Here is a 20,649-nt window from a genome sequence, read left to right as displayed (position 1 = left end):
AGTTTATTATTAAGTCAACAAGAATTTATAAACAATGCGTAATCTACGTTGATTACAGTGGTTGACCAGTCTTCTGACCGGCTACAGAAGCGCTTTTGCCCCCTGGTTGAGTGTGCATCCAGTAGTGATTGCATACAAGAAACCAGTCTAGGGAACCGGATTTCTTTTGCAACCAGAAGAGTCTCCCCCTGCTGGCTGTTTGATAGAATGCAGGTTTAAGGGACTTCCTCATTGGCTTCACGTCTCCGACTGGATGCTTCCCACTTGGGGGAAACACAACCAGGCAACAACGTTCAACACAACACTGGCTAAAAATGAGAAAATGCTACCTAGAATATAATCACCTGCTGCCTGACAATTGTTTCCCTTTACAGAAATAAAGACACCATAAAATGGTGTTGAAATGGCAAACATTGCTACTGGAAAATTGACCAGAATGCAGGTAATGAAGTGTTGACTCCCTCCCCCCAGTCCTCCCATTCATTTGAATGTGGGTAGTGCTTTTAGGTACACAGCACAATCCGGTCATAATCACCACAATGCCTGCTATGTGTGAAAATGGCCTAACCTGCAGAGTGCATGGTTAAACAGCACTCGCCTCTCCTTGTATAATCTACACTGATGCAGCTCAACAGCCTTCAGAACCAATCACATAGGGGAGTAGCAACAAGAGAAAGGACTTGATTTGTGTTTCAGACAGGCTCCCCACTGATGATGTGGAGTTGCTGTCAGATAAAAACCTCATCTGCATGAAATGAGCTGTGATGGGGAGCCATATCTACCTTGTAACAGACATTACAGTTGCAGTCACAGCAGGAGTTTTCAACAGGATTTGTACACGCCAAGACACATGCTTCTAGTAAATAGAGAAATCAGAGACCTCATGGGCACTGATTCACATCATCATCAATTTAACATTAGATTGTGACAAGTGAATGGAGCCTGCAAGTCACAAACCATCGTGATTCTGATTTTCTTTCACTGCGTTGAACCTTTCAGGCCCAGCCAACCCCACTGAGCCAGCGTTCTCCAGAGCTGGTTCTAATTTAGAAAAAAAGAGCACACACGCTGACTCACTGCAACACACACTTGCACATACACAGAAATGTTGGCGAGCACTGGGGGAAATCCTCTCTTTATGGTCACATTCACATAAATCAGTGCTGTGAACAAACAAACCCCTCTCTCGCCTATGGTGTGTGTGTGTGTGTGTTTTTGTTTGACCCCTCTGCTCAGACCCTGACTGTTCATTTCAACACAATAAGCAGACGTGTACGTGTGTGTGTGTGTGTGTGTGTGGTGAGGTCAAGTGTGCTGATTGTTGAAAATTAGTCAGACTTTGGGCTGGGTTGCACATGGGCAGGGAGGGCAGATGTTCTGTCAAAGAGTTGATTTGCCTGCAGCTTGACCGGCTGCCTGGCAGTGCATTTTATGGGCCCTGTGATGACAGAGGGGTGGGGTTCCGATGGAGGTTGGGACAAGAATGAGAGAAGAGGAAAACTTTGAGACAGAAGGACAGTAAAAGAGCACAAGGAAAGTGGGGAAGTAGCAAAAAAGCATATGGCAAGAGAAGAAAGGTGAAAATACATTTTGGACTACAAGCAATTCAAAATGAGACTTGAGTTGTCATTCGGTTCTCATGTGTGAGCCTTGTAAAGTTGACTTTGGTGGTTTAACTGGTACTCAGTTTCCTCTTGATGGAACTGCAGCTACCAAAAGACATTGCACTCAAATTGGGATTTTGTGGCCTTTTGTATAAGGTGTTGTAGAGGGATTTCCGGTGCATGCTAAGAATGTTTTACACATTTCCAACATGGAGCTAGCTAGGGCTGGACCCGAATATTCAAATATTTGATCGTTGAGTACACATTTGACTTTTAATTTTGCAATCCTGATATCCCTCACAGCACTGAACGTATAATGCTCCAGTTCACATCAAAAAGAAGGAAAATCAAGCCCTCAGCTGTGTGAGAGCACTTTAAACTGAATGATTGATTAATCCTTACTTTCATTACAGAAAAAGTCAAATAGCCTACATTTTAAACTTTATCAGTAGGCTAAACTGTAGGCTACAACAAACTAACAACAACATAATGCACACATTAAAACATTAAAATAATAAATCATTATGTTAGACCGGTTGAAGAAGAACATGTAGTAGGCTATAATAAAAGTTAAAAGTGATCATGCATGACGCTTCAATAGTGCTCATCCCGTCTGCCTCTCTGCTCTCCTTGGACGCCCGGTGTTCTGTCGATTTATGCGACCTATCGAGATGTGCTACTTAGTGGTTCTGCGCATGCTTTTGACCCACAAGCGTGGTCTGTTTCCACGGCCATAAATCCGTGAAACCTTGCTGTTGGGCATGTCGTCGAGACCGTGGCTGATCGTCAGCAATATCAAAAATAATCACTATTAGTCTAACAGAATACGCTACCCCTGATATCTTAAGTAAAGATGGCATAATATAGTATTTCAACATGCTCCCCCTCTCCTTACAGTACACATGGAGTGAGTAGTGGTGCAATATAAAATGATTCTGTAGTGGGAGCATTATTTGATAGGGGATGTTAGTCAGAATACGGTACCCGTGAAATGATGTTATAATATAATCAAAAACAGAAGATGTCATAATAATGTCAGTCTAATATATTCCCGTATTCTGCTCTGGACCTGCTCGGTGCAGTCTCTCACTCTGGACTGTCTGGACTCTCAGTCGGGACTCTCTCTCCGGTAGGTACAGTTCCAACCTGCTCTGCACAGCAGTCACCAACCCGATTCGACACGCACCTAATCTTCATTTTCCCTGGCTCAGTCTCCCGTCCCTTCAACACCACAGTAAATATTCCTCTTTTATCTTCTCATTCTCTTAGTCCTGCATAGGGTCTACTAGCCTAGACATAACACAGTTAAAAACAAAGTGTTGGTAATAATAACTTGTTGTTTTAGTTAGCCTACGCTGTGAGATTAGAAAAAACGGAGCGCTCTCTCTCTCAAATTCAAATTAGCTTTATTGGCATGAATGTATAGATACAATTCAAGGACAGGGAGAATTAATTTCATACATTTCATTAGATGAGGAAATAAAACAGCAAAAGTTGTGTTTGTGTGTGCCAATACAAAATAAAATAATAAGATTTTCAGATTCATTTTATTAGCCATTTGCAGTATAAAACCACATTGGAAAAGAATATGCAAGAAGCTCAAAGTGCAATGTCACCACATAAAAAACATAAGAAACATAACATAAAACAGACAAGCAATTGCCACAAAAAACTCAGTAATAAAACACTATTCAATAAAATCCATCCATAAGATATAAAATGCCTAATTTAAGGTGCTTTGTTTAAAGTGATCACAGCTTGGGGAAAAAAACTGTTGAAATGGCGATCAGTAGAACATTTGACAGAGCGATACCTTCTCCCTGAGGGAAGCATCTCAAAGAAGGCCCCTGCAGGATGGCCTAATGCATCATTAGCAAGTTTTAAAGCTCGATTCAAAAGTCTAGCTTTATATGTAACCTCCAGGAGCGGCAAAGTATAGCCAATGATCCTGCTGGCGGAGCGAACCACTTTGTTCAAAGCCTTCTTCTCTTTCAAGGTGAGATTACCAAACCATACAGTAATACAACTAGTTAGGACCCTCTCAATTACACAATAGTAAAAGTTCAAAAGAATCTTATTGTTTTGAGCGAACTCTCGAAGCCTATGTAAAAAGAAGAGGCGCTGTCTCGCTTTCTTAGCAATTTTAGTCGTATTAGAGCTCCAGTTCAAATCATGCGAAAGAGTCACACCTAAAAATTCACATTTCTCAGTAATCTGCACATCGGAGTCATGGATAGTAATAGGCACATGATTCCTATTGTGACAAAAATCAATAACAAGTTCACATGTTTTTGAAGTGTTCAAAAGCAAGTTATTTTCCTTGCTCCATTGAACAACATTCTCCACCTCCTCGCGATAATGAGATTCATCGTTTGAAATAATCAGCCCAATGATAGTTGTGTGATCGGCATATTTGATTATCACATTATTAGCATTGGATGCTTCAAGGTCATGAGTATACAATGTGAACAATAGGGGGCTCAAGATATACCCCTGCGGTGAACCAGTGCTAACATACAACTCATCTGAAAAATATATATATAAAATATAAAAATTACATAAAAATAAATACTTAAAAAAAGTAAATAAGTAAAAAAAAAAGCGTGTGTGTGTGTTAGTATGTTAGAAAATGAAAATAATATATTAAATAAATAAATAAATAAATAAAAGTGTGTGTGTGTGTGTGTGTGTGTGTGTGTGTAAAAAAAAAAAAAAAAAAGTAAATGACACAGTAATGTTTGTTATTATATTATATAAAAAAATTTAAATAAAATGAATAGATAAAACCTTACATGTGTATATATTAATAGGGGAAAAAAACACTGGCAGCAGAGTCTCTCCTCTTGTGGTAGCCAGCTCTGTCTGTGGCGACCCTTTTCTATGGCCAGGCTGTGTTCACTCAGTCTGTATGTTGTCAACATTTTTCTTAGTTTGGGACATTTTATTGTACTCTGTGTGAATTCTCTTTTTAGGGTCAGATAACATTGGAATTTACTTACTAATTTGGTTGTTTCTGTCCCGTATTCAATATATTTTTCTTTTTTCTCTCTCTCTCTCACGCACTCACACACACACGTACACACGCACCGACATTAATGAGCGGTCAGTTTATCAACAGTCCTTTAAACAATTGGTATAAATGCCACATTTGGACCAGCCCTAGAGCTAGCACCCTCTACTCTCCTCCCATCATCTGTTTACTAGTAAATCAGTTGTTTGTGTGTCTGTGTGTCCCTGTCTAACAGGGCAGGAGGCAGTCAGGTTACTGGCAGTAATGGTGTGTGTGTGTGTGTGTGACCAAGGGGGGAAACCTCATCATTAGAACCTCGCCATTACCATCTGCTGTGTTTAGAATGCCCCTAACCTTGCACTCCCTCTGATTTCTGTTAATGTGTCTCTTTCCAAAATGACTAGCCTACTTGTATCATCACAAAGGTCCAATAACAATTAAAAGTATTCAGCAGTCACATCAGTAAATCATTAGCTTGCCATTAATGTGTGTGGGTAGTCAGGAGTCTAACAGCCTGAGGGGAAAAAGCTGGTCTGCAGTCTGGTGGTGTGGCAGCAGAAGGCAGCAGCGTAAACAGGCTGTGGCTGGGTGGGTACTGTCCTTTAGTATCCTTTGGGCTCTGCGTGGGCACCTCAGCGATGTCTCCAAAGTAATCTAAAAAACGTCTCTGATATCACTGATGCTCGGGAGATGATTACCAATGATCTTCTGAGCATCTTCACCCGCTGCAGAGCCCGGTTCTGGACCGTGCACATCCCAGGCCAGTTAGTGATGTTTCCTGTGGTCACGTATTTGAAATTGTGCTTTCTTACCCTTGAAGTTTTCTTTTGCAACGTTCACTTCAGATCTTGATGTTTTCACGTTTCTGTTTAAAGAAATCACAAACTTTAGACCAGTGGTCGGCAATAGGCGGCCACACGATAGCAGATGATGCTGAAATAGATCTCAGTCATGAAAGATACAGTTACTCACATAATCACTTCCTATTAAGTGATTGTGCCTCCAAAATAATAATATTGAAAAGTTCTGAAAGACTGTTGAGACTCTGGCTTACTTGACACACCTCTTAAAAAGCCGTCAGTAAACGTGTGATTGGATTCCCCTGAACTTCCTCAGGGAAATGAAAATTAGTGTCCACAGGTTTATGAATGCGGATCAAACGCTGGGACGCACGCGCTTTATTGCGAGCATGTGAAAAAGTGTCCTGCTCATCAGTTTGTTTAACAAGGGAGGAAAGAAAAAATTTCGGGATCGATCATGCAACTCCTTAAATGGGACTCCCGCACTCTACCGACTGAGCTAAACATGCACACGAGTATCCAAGGGTTTGAAATAATTTGACTGAAATAATGTTCTGGCCTGTTTTTATGTCCACTCTGTTCCAGGCTTATAATATTCAGGCAGTGAATATTAAGTGGGTTGCTCTGTCTGTGTGTCAGATGTGTTCTTACTTTCTCTTTCAGAGATTTATGAAAGTACATGTACAGTATTTTGAAAGTGTTATGGTTGGGGTAAGTGATTATTTTAGGTCACGTTCAGGTGAAAGTGTACAATTTGCAACTTTCAATGTTTTTAGCACTAGGGTAACAATAAAATAATTACAGGCAACCAGTAGACAGTGTAGAGTTCCAATACCAACAAGTACATTCTATTTTGGGTTTAACTTTGAATTTTTCAATCCTCCATTGTAGAAAATATTCAGGTAGCAGCTTGGGATTTTTAGCCAGCTCTGACATATCAAGAGACAGATTACATTTGCTGTAGCTAATTAATGTTTATTAGCTAAAAGAAACTTTTGGCTGTTGTCAGGTTAATGTTCTCTGCAAGTGGTTGAAGGTACTCGCTGAAGATCTTTTGTAAAGGAAAGAAACATTACTCTGTAAGCATCAGTGTGTTTTTCCCTCTGATTGGTAGAATGATCTAGCTGATCACATAATGTCTATTGAGAATCTTCTACAATAATCACAATATTGTAAGCTAGCTGACTGACTTGCTAGTTCTGAATCAGTATTTTGAGCAAGTAGCATGTGAAAAATTAAGATGTAATTGCACGTAGACTACAAAAATGTGTCCTATACATGTTTATGTAATTTTCAGGTTGTCGCTACAGGCCACAGACTGCTTGTCTGCCTCCTTAGCTAACAAAATATCTTTGAGTTTTAGTTATATATAACTTAACTGACAAACAAAAGTGTTGAAAACTAAACCTAATTAGATTTGATAAGCCAATTCCAAACCAAGGTTTCTGCTATGTACATTTTGATGAAATGTCATAAAGTCACAATTACATGACTCTGCGAAGGCTTTTATTTTGACACAAAAGTGAAGACACGTTGGCGGAATGCCCTAGGATCTAGAATGCCCTCTCTGATGAAAAAAATCCAGGAATGTGTGCTTGTCAGGTGACACTGCATTGCGTTACATCTAACTTCAACTTTTTATGCCAGATGACTCTGCGGTTCTGCCAGACCCCTTTGTTATGCGACCCCCCGGCTGTGCCAGCACAGTTGTCTCATTGAAATGAATGAGTGGGCAGCACTTTTTCCACACAGTGCAAATGTCAGTCTGAACATGGCCTTTGTTGAGTCTTTTGTGTATGCCCCGTCATGGACGCTATATGGAGGCTGCATGGCCCCTCATTCAGTTGTTGTGACTGGAGAGCCAGATTGAGTCCCTCTCTGCAGCAGTACACATCATCATGGCTGCTCGTAGTTCCACCACTGATTGGATCCTCTTTAAAAATTCTTGATTCTTTGCTTGAGTGTGTGCCTGTTGCCCTACCCGACAGTCAGCATGATCTTGTATTGAGCAGAAGGCTGTCTCCATCATTTCACAGACTAATTCAAGACATCACTTATCACTCGTGGAGAATCACATGACCATTTTGTCCTGGCCAGCACTAAGACATGAACAGCTGTATTGTAAACTTGTTGTAGAGACATTAAGTGATCTTTCAGATGGATTGTTCTGCCTTTCTAGCAACATCGCATGATGTTTTTGCCCAAGACCTCCTTTGAAAGCTTTAGCATGGTAAGGGTTAGGGTAAGGCTTTATCTTCGTTTTACATCATCATAGCAGTTAGTTCCCATGACTCCTGCTCTCATACCAATTTCATTAAAGCTTGACACTCAAACTCTTAATGCCAGAAGACCTAGGATGAAGCTTTATTTTTTGCTTCACAAAATCAGTTTTTTTGAAAATGCCACAGTACAGGATTTGGGTTTGGCCTTGTGGCTCCACTGTGTAGTACACTATAGTACTATATGAATTGAATTCACAACACACGCAATAAAATTATATTTAATGAACTGTATGACGTGAATTCTTCTTTTGTAATTTATTTGTAGCTTTGGCAATATTGTTGTTTTCCATTCATGCCAATAAAGCTGAATTGAAATAGTATAAGATATACTAAGGATTTTCAGAACCTCTACTTTTCCTTTAATGTGTCACCTGTACAATTTTTTTCAGCTGTAACTTTAATTTTTTATGTTGCCATGTTGTAACTACAGTTAGTCGGAGTGTTGGATCAGTGTCATCAAACAAACAGAAAGACCAAAATAGATTAGTATTAGAAGAGTAGTAGCCTAACAATGAAGTTTTTTTTTTTACCAACTTTGTTTTTTCAAATAAAATATTACATTAGATGTGTTATTTCCATGATATCATGGCCTTTTCTTTGGGTGTTTTGTTTTGAACATCATAAAACATTAGAGGATATTTTAATTAATTTATTTAAACTAGAAACCCCACCCTGGACCTGCACCTGGAGGCTGCTTTGGTGAAACTTTGTAGGGGGTGCTATTGAACAGTTTTCCACACTCATGCCCCAGAACCATGTCAGACAACACAATACACGCCTTCTGATGACAAATTTTAGTGAGGTTTCGAGCCCTATAGACCCAACTTGCCACCCCAAGCCGACATATTTACCATTTCAAATTTGGGTTTAAAGTTTCATGAGTTTTTGAGCATAAAAAATTGCAGTTTCCCAAAGTCCTTATAGGCAAGTCATGCCAAATGCAGCCATCTTGGCAACGCCTCCGGGCAGCTGTTTCGGACTAACAAGACCAGGCTCCTATCTGAATGAATGGTGAGAGAGCCAGAACTGCACTTTTACTGGTCACCGGGACATAAAAACTGCATGAATAGAATCAGCTGTAAAATCTAAAAAAAAATCGCTGAAAACATTTGAAGACTTTGCCCTGTACAGTAAGTGGAACTATGCAATTGGCTGAAATATGTTTCCCGCTTTGGCTGTTAAAAGCAGATGATTGGCTGGGAGGGGCAGGATAACCGCCATCTTATGGGCTTTCCCCATAGAGTTGTATTGAGGATGTGATTGAGTGGCGTGTCTCCACTCTAAAACACGTCTGAATTTACGCAGGGATTCCAAAATGGGAAAAATCCTTGCACTTTCTACACACAGCCACAAGTTAGTCAGTAGGTCAGGCATAGGCTCATTAGCCATTAGCTAAGGCCGTACGTACGTCTAGCACAGGTTCACAAAAGGCCTCAGTGTTCAGACTGTCTGTCGGTTAAGTTTAAAAAAACAAAACAGGTTACATTGGTGCAAAGTTTAACTTAAAGAACTTACATTCAGTTCCCCAAAGAACCTTAAACATCAAGAAAAAGGTTCTCCAGAGCACTCTGTAGAGCACTTTCTTATCAAGAGTCAGTTTTTCTTAGTTGACAGCTATGTCATTTGATGCATAAGAAATGAAAGCAGTTTAAATGTTAGCATGTTTCCATTTAGTGTTTCTAGAAATCCAGAGGAGAGAGAGCCACTCAAGTTTAACAAACTGTCTAATGCTCCATGTGAGTTGTTGGCAGAGAATAAATATGTTTCAACATTAAAGCAGTTTTAATGCTGAGACAGAGGACAGAAATCTACAAAGAGAGCAATCAGTGTTTAATGCTTTGTAAATAAATCTGCTCCTGCCAAAGTCCTCATTAACTGCCAGTTTCTTTCTGGGAGGCTTCTGGTCTCATCTTGAATCTCAAGTTCTCAAAATAAAGCATCATGTGATTCAAAGTGGTGTGTCAACATTGAGGGGTGTGTGTGTTCCTATAGCTAGTTTGAGAGGAAGTTTTGTAAAAAGAGTGCTTTTTATTTCATTGATGGATATCTGGTTGGCCCTCCTGCCTTGGACTTGGTTGTGTTGAAAAGGAAATACATAAATGTTTTATTTTTCTTTGTTTTTGCTGCTGTGGTGAACTCTGTCAGTCCCTCCTCATGCCCCCGTTCTGTCTTTCTTTCCCGTACTGTGACCCAGATTTGGGATTTTCCTTGAGTAGGCTGCTGTGTTTTGGTTTTGTGTGGATGTGGCAGCTACTGTCCTGCTGTTTGACTGGGAGATAAACTGGAGGATGAGACTTGGAACTTGAAGCTGGATAAGTCACAGTGGGATTTAGGCTTTTCAAATGGATTTTGAAATGCAGCTTATTAGGAATAGAGATTATAAAAGATACAAAGGGGCTTTTCTCCTTCCTTTCGCTTTTCTCCTTGCTGTTCAGGTAGAATATTTGATTAATCTGTCGTCAGTGTGCTGTAGCTCAGACTGTAGATCTCTTTTGTTGTTTATGTCTCATTTGAACTGAGGGAAATATTTTACAATGGAAACATGAACTTTGCTTTCTTGGGGACAAACTGTTTGAAGTCATTTAGACTCTTAGCATTAAACGCATGTCTGTCATTTCTGTGCTGAAATGTCTGACACAACATTTTTACTGACACCAAATGTCTGCAACTAGACAATATCAACCAAAACCGGTCAGAGTCTAGCTTGAAACCACTGTCATAATGTCTTAGAATAGTACAACATCCGCAGGCTTGTAATAGAGATAGGCCTTTATTTCTAATACCCCCTGTTTATGCTCTTAATACAAACTCAATACTTCTATATCTGTTTCTACAGTCTGTCCAAATACCACAAATGTGTGGAGGTTTATCAGAGACACAGGTGGGCAGCCTGTGATGTAATGAGGGCAAATACATGACTCAGTGGAGCTCAGGTTTTGGTTTTTGGTTCTATTTAATTTCCACATAACAAACAAGTAAGTAGGATCAACCATACAGTATTGCAACAACACACGTTCAGGGGTGAGTGGAGAGGATTAATAAAGCAATTTAATTGAATTATCCAGAAGAACATGTCTGCTATTCATAACAGACACATATTATTTTTAATTGTTTCTTATAAACCCTATATAGTACTCAAGATTATTAATACAATTCTGTGATTTGATAATTATGCTGAAAAATGTATGGATGAGGAATAAAACGATAAATATTTTTGCCTATAATTTTCCTCCATAAATGTTTCAATAAATGTTTGAGTTAATTAATTTGAATCACATACAAATTAGTACTTAATGTTACTGTTAAGATATTTATTTGAAGGAAAATGGACTGAAAAAAGATTTTACTTAAAGAGGTCATAGAGGTGGGTGATATGGCAAAAATATCATCACAATTTATTTCAGACAGGATCACGATTCACGATCTTATCACGATTCATTTTCCTGTTGGTTTTTAAGACTATTTTGCAAGTTGTTGGTTTTAAAAGAGAAAAGTAACACTTATTAATCACATACAAGATAGCCATATATAGTCATTTCAATAACTGATTCGGTTTGTTCTCATAACATTTTAAAGACTTATATATATTTATTTATTTTCTGATTTAATTTTCCCATGAAAGAACGTCCTGTTTGCTTTGCATGTTTAAAAACACAAAGACAGGGAGGGACTTGTTGCAAATATTGATTGGCGTTTACAGTAACCAGTAGCGCTGAATGTGCGATATTTTTGCTCCCCGGGGCTGAATCGGCTAATAAAGGACAGCTAGCAGCACTGCTAACCAAGCTACCTACAGATACAGACGGATACAGCTAGTGGTTTAGCAAAAAGTAAATATATCTGTCCATCAACACTCTGTCAACCAGGGAGGCCCAACCTTATTTGAATCAAGATCTACTTTTACAGTTGTCAGCCTGCCAAGATCTACCAGTCTATTTAACACACACACAATGAACAGAAAATAATCCAGATGGAAAAAAAATAAATGTAAATCAGCCTTGAAACTTGAAAGCATTAATGATTTTACTTTTATCGTGACAGTTATCGACTGATATGAATTTTTTTTTATAGTGATATCGTTTTTGGCTATATCGTCCAGCCCTATGTTGACACTGTCAAATTTGCAATATCATTTTATATGAATAATGAAAGTAGCATGGATTGCCAATATTAACTCATAATTGGCGTTTTCAGGCTATTCTTACTGAATCCAGTATGTCATCAACTTGAACTTCTTCATTTCTGCTGATACTGTTGTTCCTAAAACCAGCATAGAGAGTGATTACATTACATTGGTGCCTGAACAAGCACTTCACTGAGTACACTGTGTGAGTACTGACTGTGCATGCTCTTGATTATTGCACATTTTTTAAATGTCCATCATGGTGTGTGTATGTTTGTTTGTTTGTTTGTGTGAAGGCTGCATTAGCTAACGGAGAGGAGGCAACATAGACAGGTTTAAACCACCACTAAGCTGCTAATGCTAAACAAGCTTCATATCCTTTCCTTTTCTTCTGGTTCCCTGTGAGTTGTTCCCACAGTTCCAGATCTCCTCCGGAACTTCCCTGCCTCCTGTAGAGGGGAGAGAGGAGGAGGCAGTAGTGGGAGGGAAACAGGAAGTAGTAGAGCTTTTCTTGGCCCAGAGAGTTGAGACCAACTTCACCACAGCCAGAAATGGTATTTTTTCTTAAGGATTTCTCAACCCAAACCTGGCACCGTCAGCAGAGATGAGAGCCAATTTGGCCACAGATCCCTGAACGCAAATGTGTTTAATTATAATGCACCAAAGAAAAACACACAAAATATACTGTTTATCTTTCAAATGAGTATTGGAACAGTAATATTAAAAAGAAATATGTGAATGAAAAGTGTTAAATTATGAATCTACTTTGTGGAGTATGATAAGAAAGATACGCACTTTTGTTCAATTTCCAATAAAATAAATCATAGATGTGGGAGAAGGCGATGTGGACTTAATGTCAGCCCAGTGTGCAGTGCAGTTTATTTAAAGCCTCCAGATTGATTTGACCAATTCACTGCAGACTTGTCATGGGAAAATGACTACTTTCCAAAAACATATGACTTTGTAAAAGGGTTGGACAATTAATTGAAAATGAATCGAAACTGCAATTCAGAGCCTCTAACCAACGTATTTCCCCATGACTGTTATTTCGGTTATTTAATCCTGGTAATGGGGCCAGTAAAAGGTAACGTCAGGACAGGTGAACTTAAAAAAAGCAAAAAACATCCTGCAGCTCTTAGAGCGCACCGATGTCCAATCCAGAGTTGTAGTTACGTGACGAGAGGTTGTCAAATGTTATTTCTCTAATGTCAATCATGCGGCGACCTCTGGGTCGAAAGTGAAGCTGCATTCTCTCTAACGGCCAGCAGGGGGCGAGTTCCATTAGAAATAATGATAAAATGTTGCTACTTCTCAGCTGATTTATTCCCTCAGTAAACACTTTTAAATGAGTTTATGGTCTCAGTCAGTTTGAGTCTGTTGGTAGGTTTTGTTTTAAAAGTAAATTGTTTTGTTAACCTTTTTATTTTTTATAAATTTTAACTGTGATTACATTTTTGTTAAATTTTTTTTATATCCTGGATGTATTTAATAAACGATTCCATTTATTCATTTAGCTGATGCTTTTATCCAAAGCGACTTACAATTGCAATACATGTCAGAGGTCGCACGCCTCTGGAGCAACTAGGGGTTAAGTGTCTTGCTCAGGGACACAATGGTGGATGTCTCACAGTGGGAATTGAACCCAGGTCTCCCACACCAAAGGCAAGCATCTTATCTATGTGCCATTAAACACTTTTGGAAGGAGGGACAGTAAAAATTGTCTTCAGGCCAGTAAGTGGAGTTAATACATTTTTGGCCACTCTAGGGGCAACGCAACAACCTGCAAACACAACATCTGATTAAGTCCAGATTAAAACGGTGAATCAGAAGATGCTTGTTTGAAAATGCTGCTGACCCGATGGACAAAACAGAGGACTTTATATAAAACGATGACACACACTCACATTTGGCTTTGTGAGTCGGTCTTATCAGTCATGCAAAGCTAACACTTAACAGTTAGCCTATCCTACTGTGCATGTGCTGCACTGTTTACTTTAACTCCCAGTCTGTTTGGGTGTGGTTCTTGGTCTGTATTAATTTCTTCTTTCGCTAAATCATCTGCTACTGCGGAGTAGACAATCTGCTTCATGTTTACACTGGCACGTACATGCCCAGTGTAGCTACCTGAACGGCCACTAGATGTGTGTTTTCAGTCCTTCTAATATAGACAGAGATCAACTCTGATACGCTGCTGAAACACTGCTGTGGACGGAGAAGATTGTTTTCGTTATAAAACTGTTTTAAAAACGTAGCAGTGTGGATGTAGCCTCACATTACCCCACTCCTCTCTCTAATCCTCTCATGTCAACCTTCCCGTTTCCCTGAGATTCTCACGTATTTTTCCATTCTCACCTGTTAAATGTTTCCCCGTAAATCTCCCGTATTTTTAACCAAATATTTTTAATCAAATAAAAACCTTCTGGCCGTATTTAAAGTGTTTGCTACTCTCCCTCTGGTAAAGTCGGTGGCAGCATGTAAGATATGTAGACTTCTTGCACAAGGATAAAAAATTAAAACAATCTACTGAAATGATATAAGGCCTATAGCCTACTAATGGCAAACCATATGAAATTATAATGAATATAGTAGCCTATGTAATATTAACAATTGACTGTATAATATCGAATTTACATTGTAGCCTATTTTTATTTATTTAAATTTTCCTTATTTTCAAATCTCACTGGAGGCAGTTTTGACTCCCCTCTGTAGCCCACTCTCCCTCTCTCTGCTCCTCTCTCCACTCCTCACTCTCCCCCCTAAAGCCCACAGAACCTGCCTGAGCTTTCCAGAACAAAAAGCAGCTACTTCAGAGTTTATCATCGACTCATGATGCCTGTGCTTCTTTATCTCCTAAATATTTTGGCTACAGCCTTTTTTGTTGCAGTTTTTATGGTTGTAGTAAATTTATAAAGATGCTGTTTGTTCTGTTTTTGTAGTTTATTCCACAGTAAAGCTATATTTGTTAAGCTAAGATGTTCACAGTAACCAGGCAAAGGATGCTATGGTTTAAGTCTCTAACACAGATTGAGTGGAATTTGTTGCCCACATTTCCTGCCAATAAAATAAACAGTTGTCATTTCATGATACTTTATCATCTGTTAACTTTAACACTTAATACATTGTTTTTAAAACCAATTAAATAAATATACAGTATACTGTATAATGCTACATGATAAATAAAGGCTCCAAATAGACCCGGTGATTGGCCCAAAAAATCCTGATCGGAGCACTGGTGGCAGGTACAAGTACACCTTCAACACAATGGAAAACCAAAAGAAGGCGAGTAGAGGCGAGGGGAGCTGGTACCATGCAGTGGAAAAGGGGCTTTACCGTCGCTCTCTCTCCCTGTATGTCCGCTACATTGACTTTCTCCATCAGTAGTAGGCTAGGCTGTATAAAGTCACCGGTGATTCCATTCACAGCAGCAGCTGAGCTGCATGTTGAGGAGGTGTGTTGATGAGGTAGCCTATCAAAACAAAACCAATGTGGTAGCTAGCGAATAACATCTGACTGGTGTGTCCACTGTCGTTATACCTGGTCCGCTCTTGTAAAATATCCAGTGTCGCGTCTCTGATAAATGCTACAGTGTGTCTCCTAACCTGAGCGGCCCGCAGAAGTAAAGTGTATGTGTGGGAAACACTTAATGAACAGTGTCGACCAGCACTGTGTCTCCCTCCATCTTGTTAGAGACTTTGTGAGTAGACGGCTGCGTGCAGACGCAGAGGGAGGGGTGGGGCTGCGCGGTGAGGGAGAGAGAGGAGCAAACGCTGGCAGGACTTTACAGAAACATATTGATTAACTCAACATCAGACTATATCGGTATAAACAGTATTGTCTAATTTCATATCTCTTTTGAAAAGGATATCGGTATACCTCATATACCGATATACCGCCCAGCCCTAAGTAGTATTACACAAGTCGTGTTGGGTGATTGTGCACAGTTCACTCTGACCAGCTCTCTCTGCACAGATGATATTCCTTCCTCTGTCCACTGCTTCGTCTAAATTCTGGTCTTTTCCCTTTTCCACTAAAATTGTTTACTAAAAAGAAAAAACACATTTGTGATGGAAATCCATTTTTGTTTTGGTACAGGAAGATCTGAACTTGAATGTTTAAATGATGTTGGTGGTTGCATAGCAACATGGTCTCGAGTGTGTCATTAATGTGTAGTCCTTTTAAGTAGTTTGGTGCATTTAGCCTCTGTAGGTTTAAACTGTCTCAGGTGGTTTAAAAGGTCTTAAACAATAGTGAGGATAAAGCAGCAGATTTTTACAAGTAATGTCAAAGGGATTTTAGAGGAATCAGAGTAGGGTGAGAGAATGACAGATGAGTAAGTATCAGATTTTTATTCCCTGGCTGGAATAATTACTGTTTATGATCCAGTGACTGTCTTTGGACTTAAGTGAGATACAATGTATCTGAGTGTGTGTTTGCTAAGTTTCTTACCTGATGAATTTATTGTCTGCATTTCTGTTAGTGTTCCTATGGATATTTTAATAGGGCATGGAAGATTGCAGCCACATCCTGAGGAGAGTCAAAGATACACTGCGGTCTGCACTTGTCCCTGACAGTGGCAGCAGCAGTGTACCAGATGGTGATAGAGGAGGTGAGGATGGACTTGATGATGGTGGTGTAGAAGTGCACCGTCTTTGGCAGGTTGAACTTTCTCAGTTGCTGCAGGAAGTGCTGGGCTTTCTTGGTGAGAGAGCAGATGTTGAGCTCTCACTTGAGGTCCTGGGTGATGATAGTGCCCAGGATCCAGAAGGACACAGAGTGATGGGGGTGGGAAGGGCTGGGTTCTTTGTAAAATTCGCAACCATCTCCACTGTCTTCAGATCGTTGAGCTCCGGGTTATTCTGTCCGCACCTGTATGCGGACTCATTAGAGATGAGCACGATGAGGGTGGTGTCATCTGCAAACTTTAGGAGGTTGATGGAGGTGCAGCTGTTTTGTGTACATGTATGTGTTAACTTTTATTTCTTCCTGATAGCTGAGTTACATTTCTGCTTGTTTTGTTCCCCAGGCTGATGACTGACTGAGGAGCATGATACTCTTGTGAATTTTCCCACTCACGATCCCCAGCCCCCTTCATCCTTACCGTCCTCGTCCACACCACTGCCTTCACCATGAACCACACCCCCAGCCCCCACCTGTCTGAGGGCGGTAAATCGGCCAGAGGCAGCCTGCTGTGCAGCCTGGGTCTGGGGTCCGACAGGGGGCTCTGCTCCCCAGACAGCCTCACCCATACCCCCAGCCCCACCGGAGGAACCCCCAGTTCCAGCCCCCCACTGCTGCTGTCGCCCGGGCTGGGAGGCCTCGGGCTGGGATCCCTGGGGGCCATGGGGGATGGAGCCGGGGCCGACTGGGAGAGCAGGGAGGAGCTGAGGCTCAGGGAGCTGGAGGAGGCTCGGGCCAGAGCAGCCCAGATGGAGAAGACCATGAGGTGGTGGTCAGACTGTACTGCCAACTGGAGAGAGAAGTGGAGCAAGGTGGGCTGCTGGTTACCAGGAGAGAAATATATACTGGAAAGCTGTAAATTACTGTAGTAATGCCTCAAGATCTGATTCATACACACCCTCATTCCAGTCCTTTAAGGCTACCAAAATTCAAATCGGGTACAGGCAATTATCCAAGGTCCAAGAAATCTGAAATAAATCCAACACGACAGTAACCACACAAGACAGGCAGAGACTCTCGACAGGAGACAAAGACAGTGTGACAGACAATGATAAGGAAAACACCGACAATAAATACACATGAGAGGTGATTAGCAAGACACAGGTAGGACTAAAACTATTAAACACCTAAGTGAGCCTTGCTGTTGCTCTGCGTGACATGTTCCTTCGTCACCACACACTAGGGGTGGGAATCACCAGAGGCCCCACAATACGATATTATCACGATATTTATGTTGCGATTCCATTTTATTGCAATTTTAAATATATTGAGATATATTGCAATTTATTACCTTTTTCCAACTTCCAATTAGGTCCCTAAAGTCAAACTTTGTCAACATCTGTTTATCTAAAAAGATACAATACTCTGTTTGTTCATATCCCTTTTTCAGTCCTCTATATGGTCCTGTTAAGTTTTCTAGTGGACTAAAAAAGCAAAAGATTTTATTATTCTAGTACTAAAAAGTTAAAACATCTGCAATTTATATAATAAAATATCGATACTTGGCGTCCGTGTATCGATACAGTATTGCCATGGCAAATATCACGATACTATTCTGTATCGATTACTTTACCCCACCCCTACCACACACTAGTTTATTTTGACTCGGTCCCACATACACTGCCCTGTTTACCCTCGTTTGAGTTAAGTTTGCTAAAAAACACAATGACCAGCTGTTCTAGTAAATTGCTGAGCCTTTAAAAAAACTAGAGCCCGACCGATTTATCGTTTTGCAGATATTATCGGCAGATATAAGCTACTTGCAGATATGTCGGTGTTTATAACAGCCGATATATGACTATTAAAAAAGAGAGAGTCGGATCCTTCCCTCATGTCATGAGTCTTTCATAGTTTGCCCTCCAGAAGGCATTCTACAGCGATTCGCTGTGTGAACACTACATGATTATGATGCCGCTGTTTGCAAAGTGGAGGAAGAGAGAGAAACTAGCGAGGGATGAAGAAGAAAGTGTCCAAAGTATGTGATTATTTCAAGCCTGTCCACCTTAAAAAACTTTTGTCGCCTACTGCAACAGCACAATGGCACGTGATCAGAAAGCACCTGGTTTTATGCCAGCGGACCACTGACATTGTAACAGTAACAGCAACTTATGCATTTAACTGAAATGATTGATTGTTGAGACGAAGGCTAGCCAAAGTAAGCCACAATCCTCAGCTGAAAATGTATACCGTGGCCGTGAGTTTGCGTTGTAACGTCACAGTCAGGAGTTAACTGGGTGTCTGGACTTTTGTATAACTTGTAGAGCACTCGTGATGTTTTTGTTGGTAAAGCAGTTTTCTGGTGGTTGGTCTGATGTTTGCTGTATGACACACTATGCATTTCCGAAAGGACTAATAAATATCTATCATCTATCAACTTACACAGCTGATCCCGGGGGCACTGCCGATGCCGGCAAGAACAAAGTACTTCTTAAACGATGCATCAATGATTCGATGAAATAATCTGTAGAAGCCTCGAGTACTAAAATCATCGTTAGCTGCGGCCCTAATCTACGGAGAGATAGCTCCTGGTAACTCTCACACTCAGTGTGAGTTAGTCACGTCAATTGTATGACTTAAACTATAATAAAATTATCCCTCATTACTTCTCCTCTTACCAGACCATACTTCCTAAACCTCCCGTTTTTCACTGCCCTCTCCCGACTTACAGCAGTGTGTTTAATGTTAAGGTAACGATAGGTGAGTGGTGGTTACACTGCTGACAAACATGATTGTAGATTTATTTCTGAAACAGTTCTAGCAAATGGTCCTCATATTTCTCTCCAATTTATCACTTCTAAATATTCTCCACCATCACTTAAAGCAGCCAGCGCTGCCCCTTGCTAAATTAGCCACAAAGCTAATGCCATGTTTATCAGTAGAGGAGTGCTGACGTTAATGAGCAGTTAAACTATATTGTTTAATCTATTCTAAATAAATCTGTGAGCCACTTGTCTTGCAGTCTGTACGTTGGAAATGAGAGGGGACATGTAAGTAAACATGAGCTGAACAAGTAGGCCTATCTAACTCAACCCAGCCAAACAAAGTTATCTAGCTGCTCTTTTGAATGTGCAATGTTGGTGTGAAATTGCAAAGTTGCAGGTCCTCATTGCACAGTCATGTAGTATTTGATGAATTCAAAAGCAGCGTTTCCTCTGGGTCACTGACAAATTATAGACTGGTGGTGGTGGTTTTATTTATATATATATATATATATGCAACATGAAGAGAGGTTAGTCAGCTGTCAGAGCTACAGAAAGGTGCAAGGAAAGGGCTACCTAAGACATACAACAAGCTGTCGATACCTGAGGCTCTGGAGACTGCCAAACAAAGACTTACTGCTCTGGCTACCTACCTAAAGAGATACAAGGCAGAAGCAGAAGCCAGGAGAATAAACCAGATGCTCTCCACCGAACCATACATTGGCAGGGTAATGACACAAGATCAGATCCACCCGACGAAGATCCAAGAGTACACCAGCAAGATGACCCCCAAAGATGAAGGGCTTAGTGAATACCTCAGGCAGCAGAAACCCGAGAGTGAGGACAAGGAAGACGAAGAACCTTCATGGAGAGACAAGCCGCTGCACGGCATGTACCACAGACAAATAGAAGAAATCAAGAAATACACACAGCCTACACAATATCCACACAGAGGTACAGACAGTAAAGGTGATGTTGCTATAGACTGAATGAAAAATGGTACAGATATTTATAATAGTGTTAATGGTAACCATCGTAATGTTAATGATTATAATAACAATAGGACTAGTAACAATAGTTGTTGTAGCAGAGGGTGTCGAGCAGGAACACGGGGGCAGCAGGTGACCCGCAACCACAGATCCAGACTCCACAGCTCCAGAGCCAGAAACACCTGCAGGAAGTGATAGGAGAGAGGAGAGGGACGAGAAAGCACAAGACTACCAGAAAGGGGAGAAGTTGTGTTAGTAACATGCAATAATGGGATGAGGTTGCATACAGAGGGAGAGAAAGTAGAGGAGAGAGGAGCTCAGTGCATCATGGGAAATCCCCCGGCAGTCTAGGCCTATAGCAGCATAACTAAGGGATGGTTCAGGACTACCTGAGCCAGCCCTAACTATAAGCTTTATCAAAGAGGAAAGTCTTAAGCCTACTCTTAAATGTGGAGATGGTATCTG

At 40.5% G+C, this 20,649-nt stretch overlaps 1 protein-coding gene across 4 annotated transcripts in view; it reads left to right on the top strand.

The window, feature by feature from the left end:
* Positions 1–20,649, top strand: part of ccdc102a (coiled-coil domain containing 102A) — a 109,442-nt gene that overhangs the window by 24,374 nt on the left and 64,419 nt on the right. For 3 of the 4 annotated variants that reach the window (XM_046074132.1, XM_046074131.1, XM_046074129.1), the window contains exon 2: positions 16,843–17,308. In XM_046074132.1, coding sequence (XP_045930088.1) covers positions 16,946–17,308 — 363 coding nt within the window. In that variant the 5' untranslated portion in view covers positions 16,843–16,945. Of the gene's footprint in view, positions 1–16,297; positions 16,426–16,842; positions 17,309–20,649 lie in introns of those variants that run through there. The other variant, XM_046074130.1, reaches the window with a different exon arrangement.

The sequence above is a fragment of the Micropterus dolomieu genome, linkage group LG17 (assembly GCF_021292245.1).
Source record: "Micropterus dolomieu isolate WLL.071019.BEF.003 ecotype Adirondacks linkage group LG17, ASM2129224v1, whole genome shotgun sequence".
In the NCBI taxonomy this organism is placed as follows: Eukaryota; Metazoa; Chordata; class Actinopteri; order Centrarchiformes; family Centrarchidae; genus Micropterus; species Micropterus dolomieu.
The sequence above is the reverse complement of the archived record's forward strand: the minus strand, read 5'-3'. Positions and strand labels throughout refer to the sequence as shown.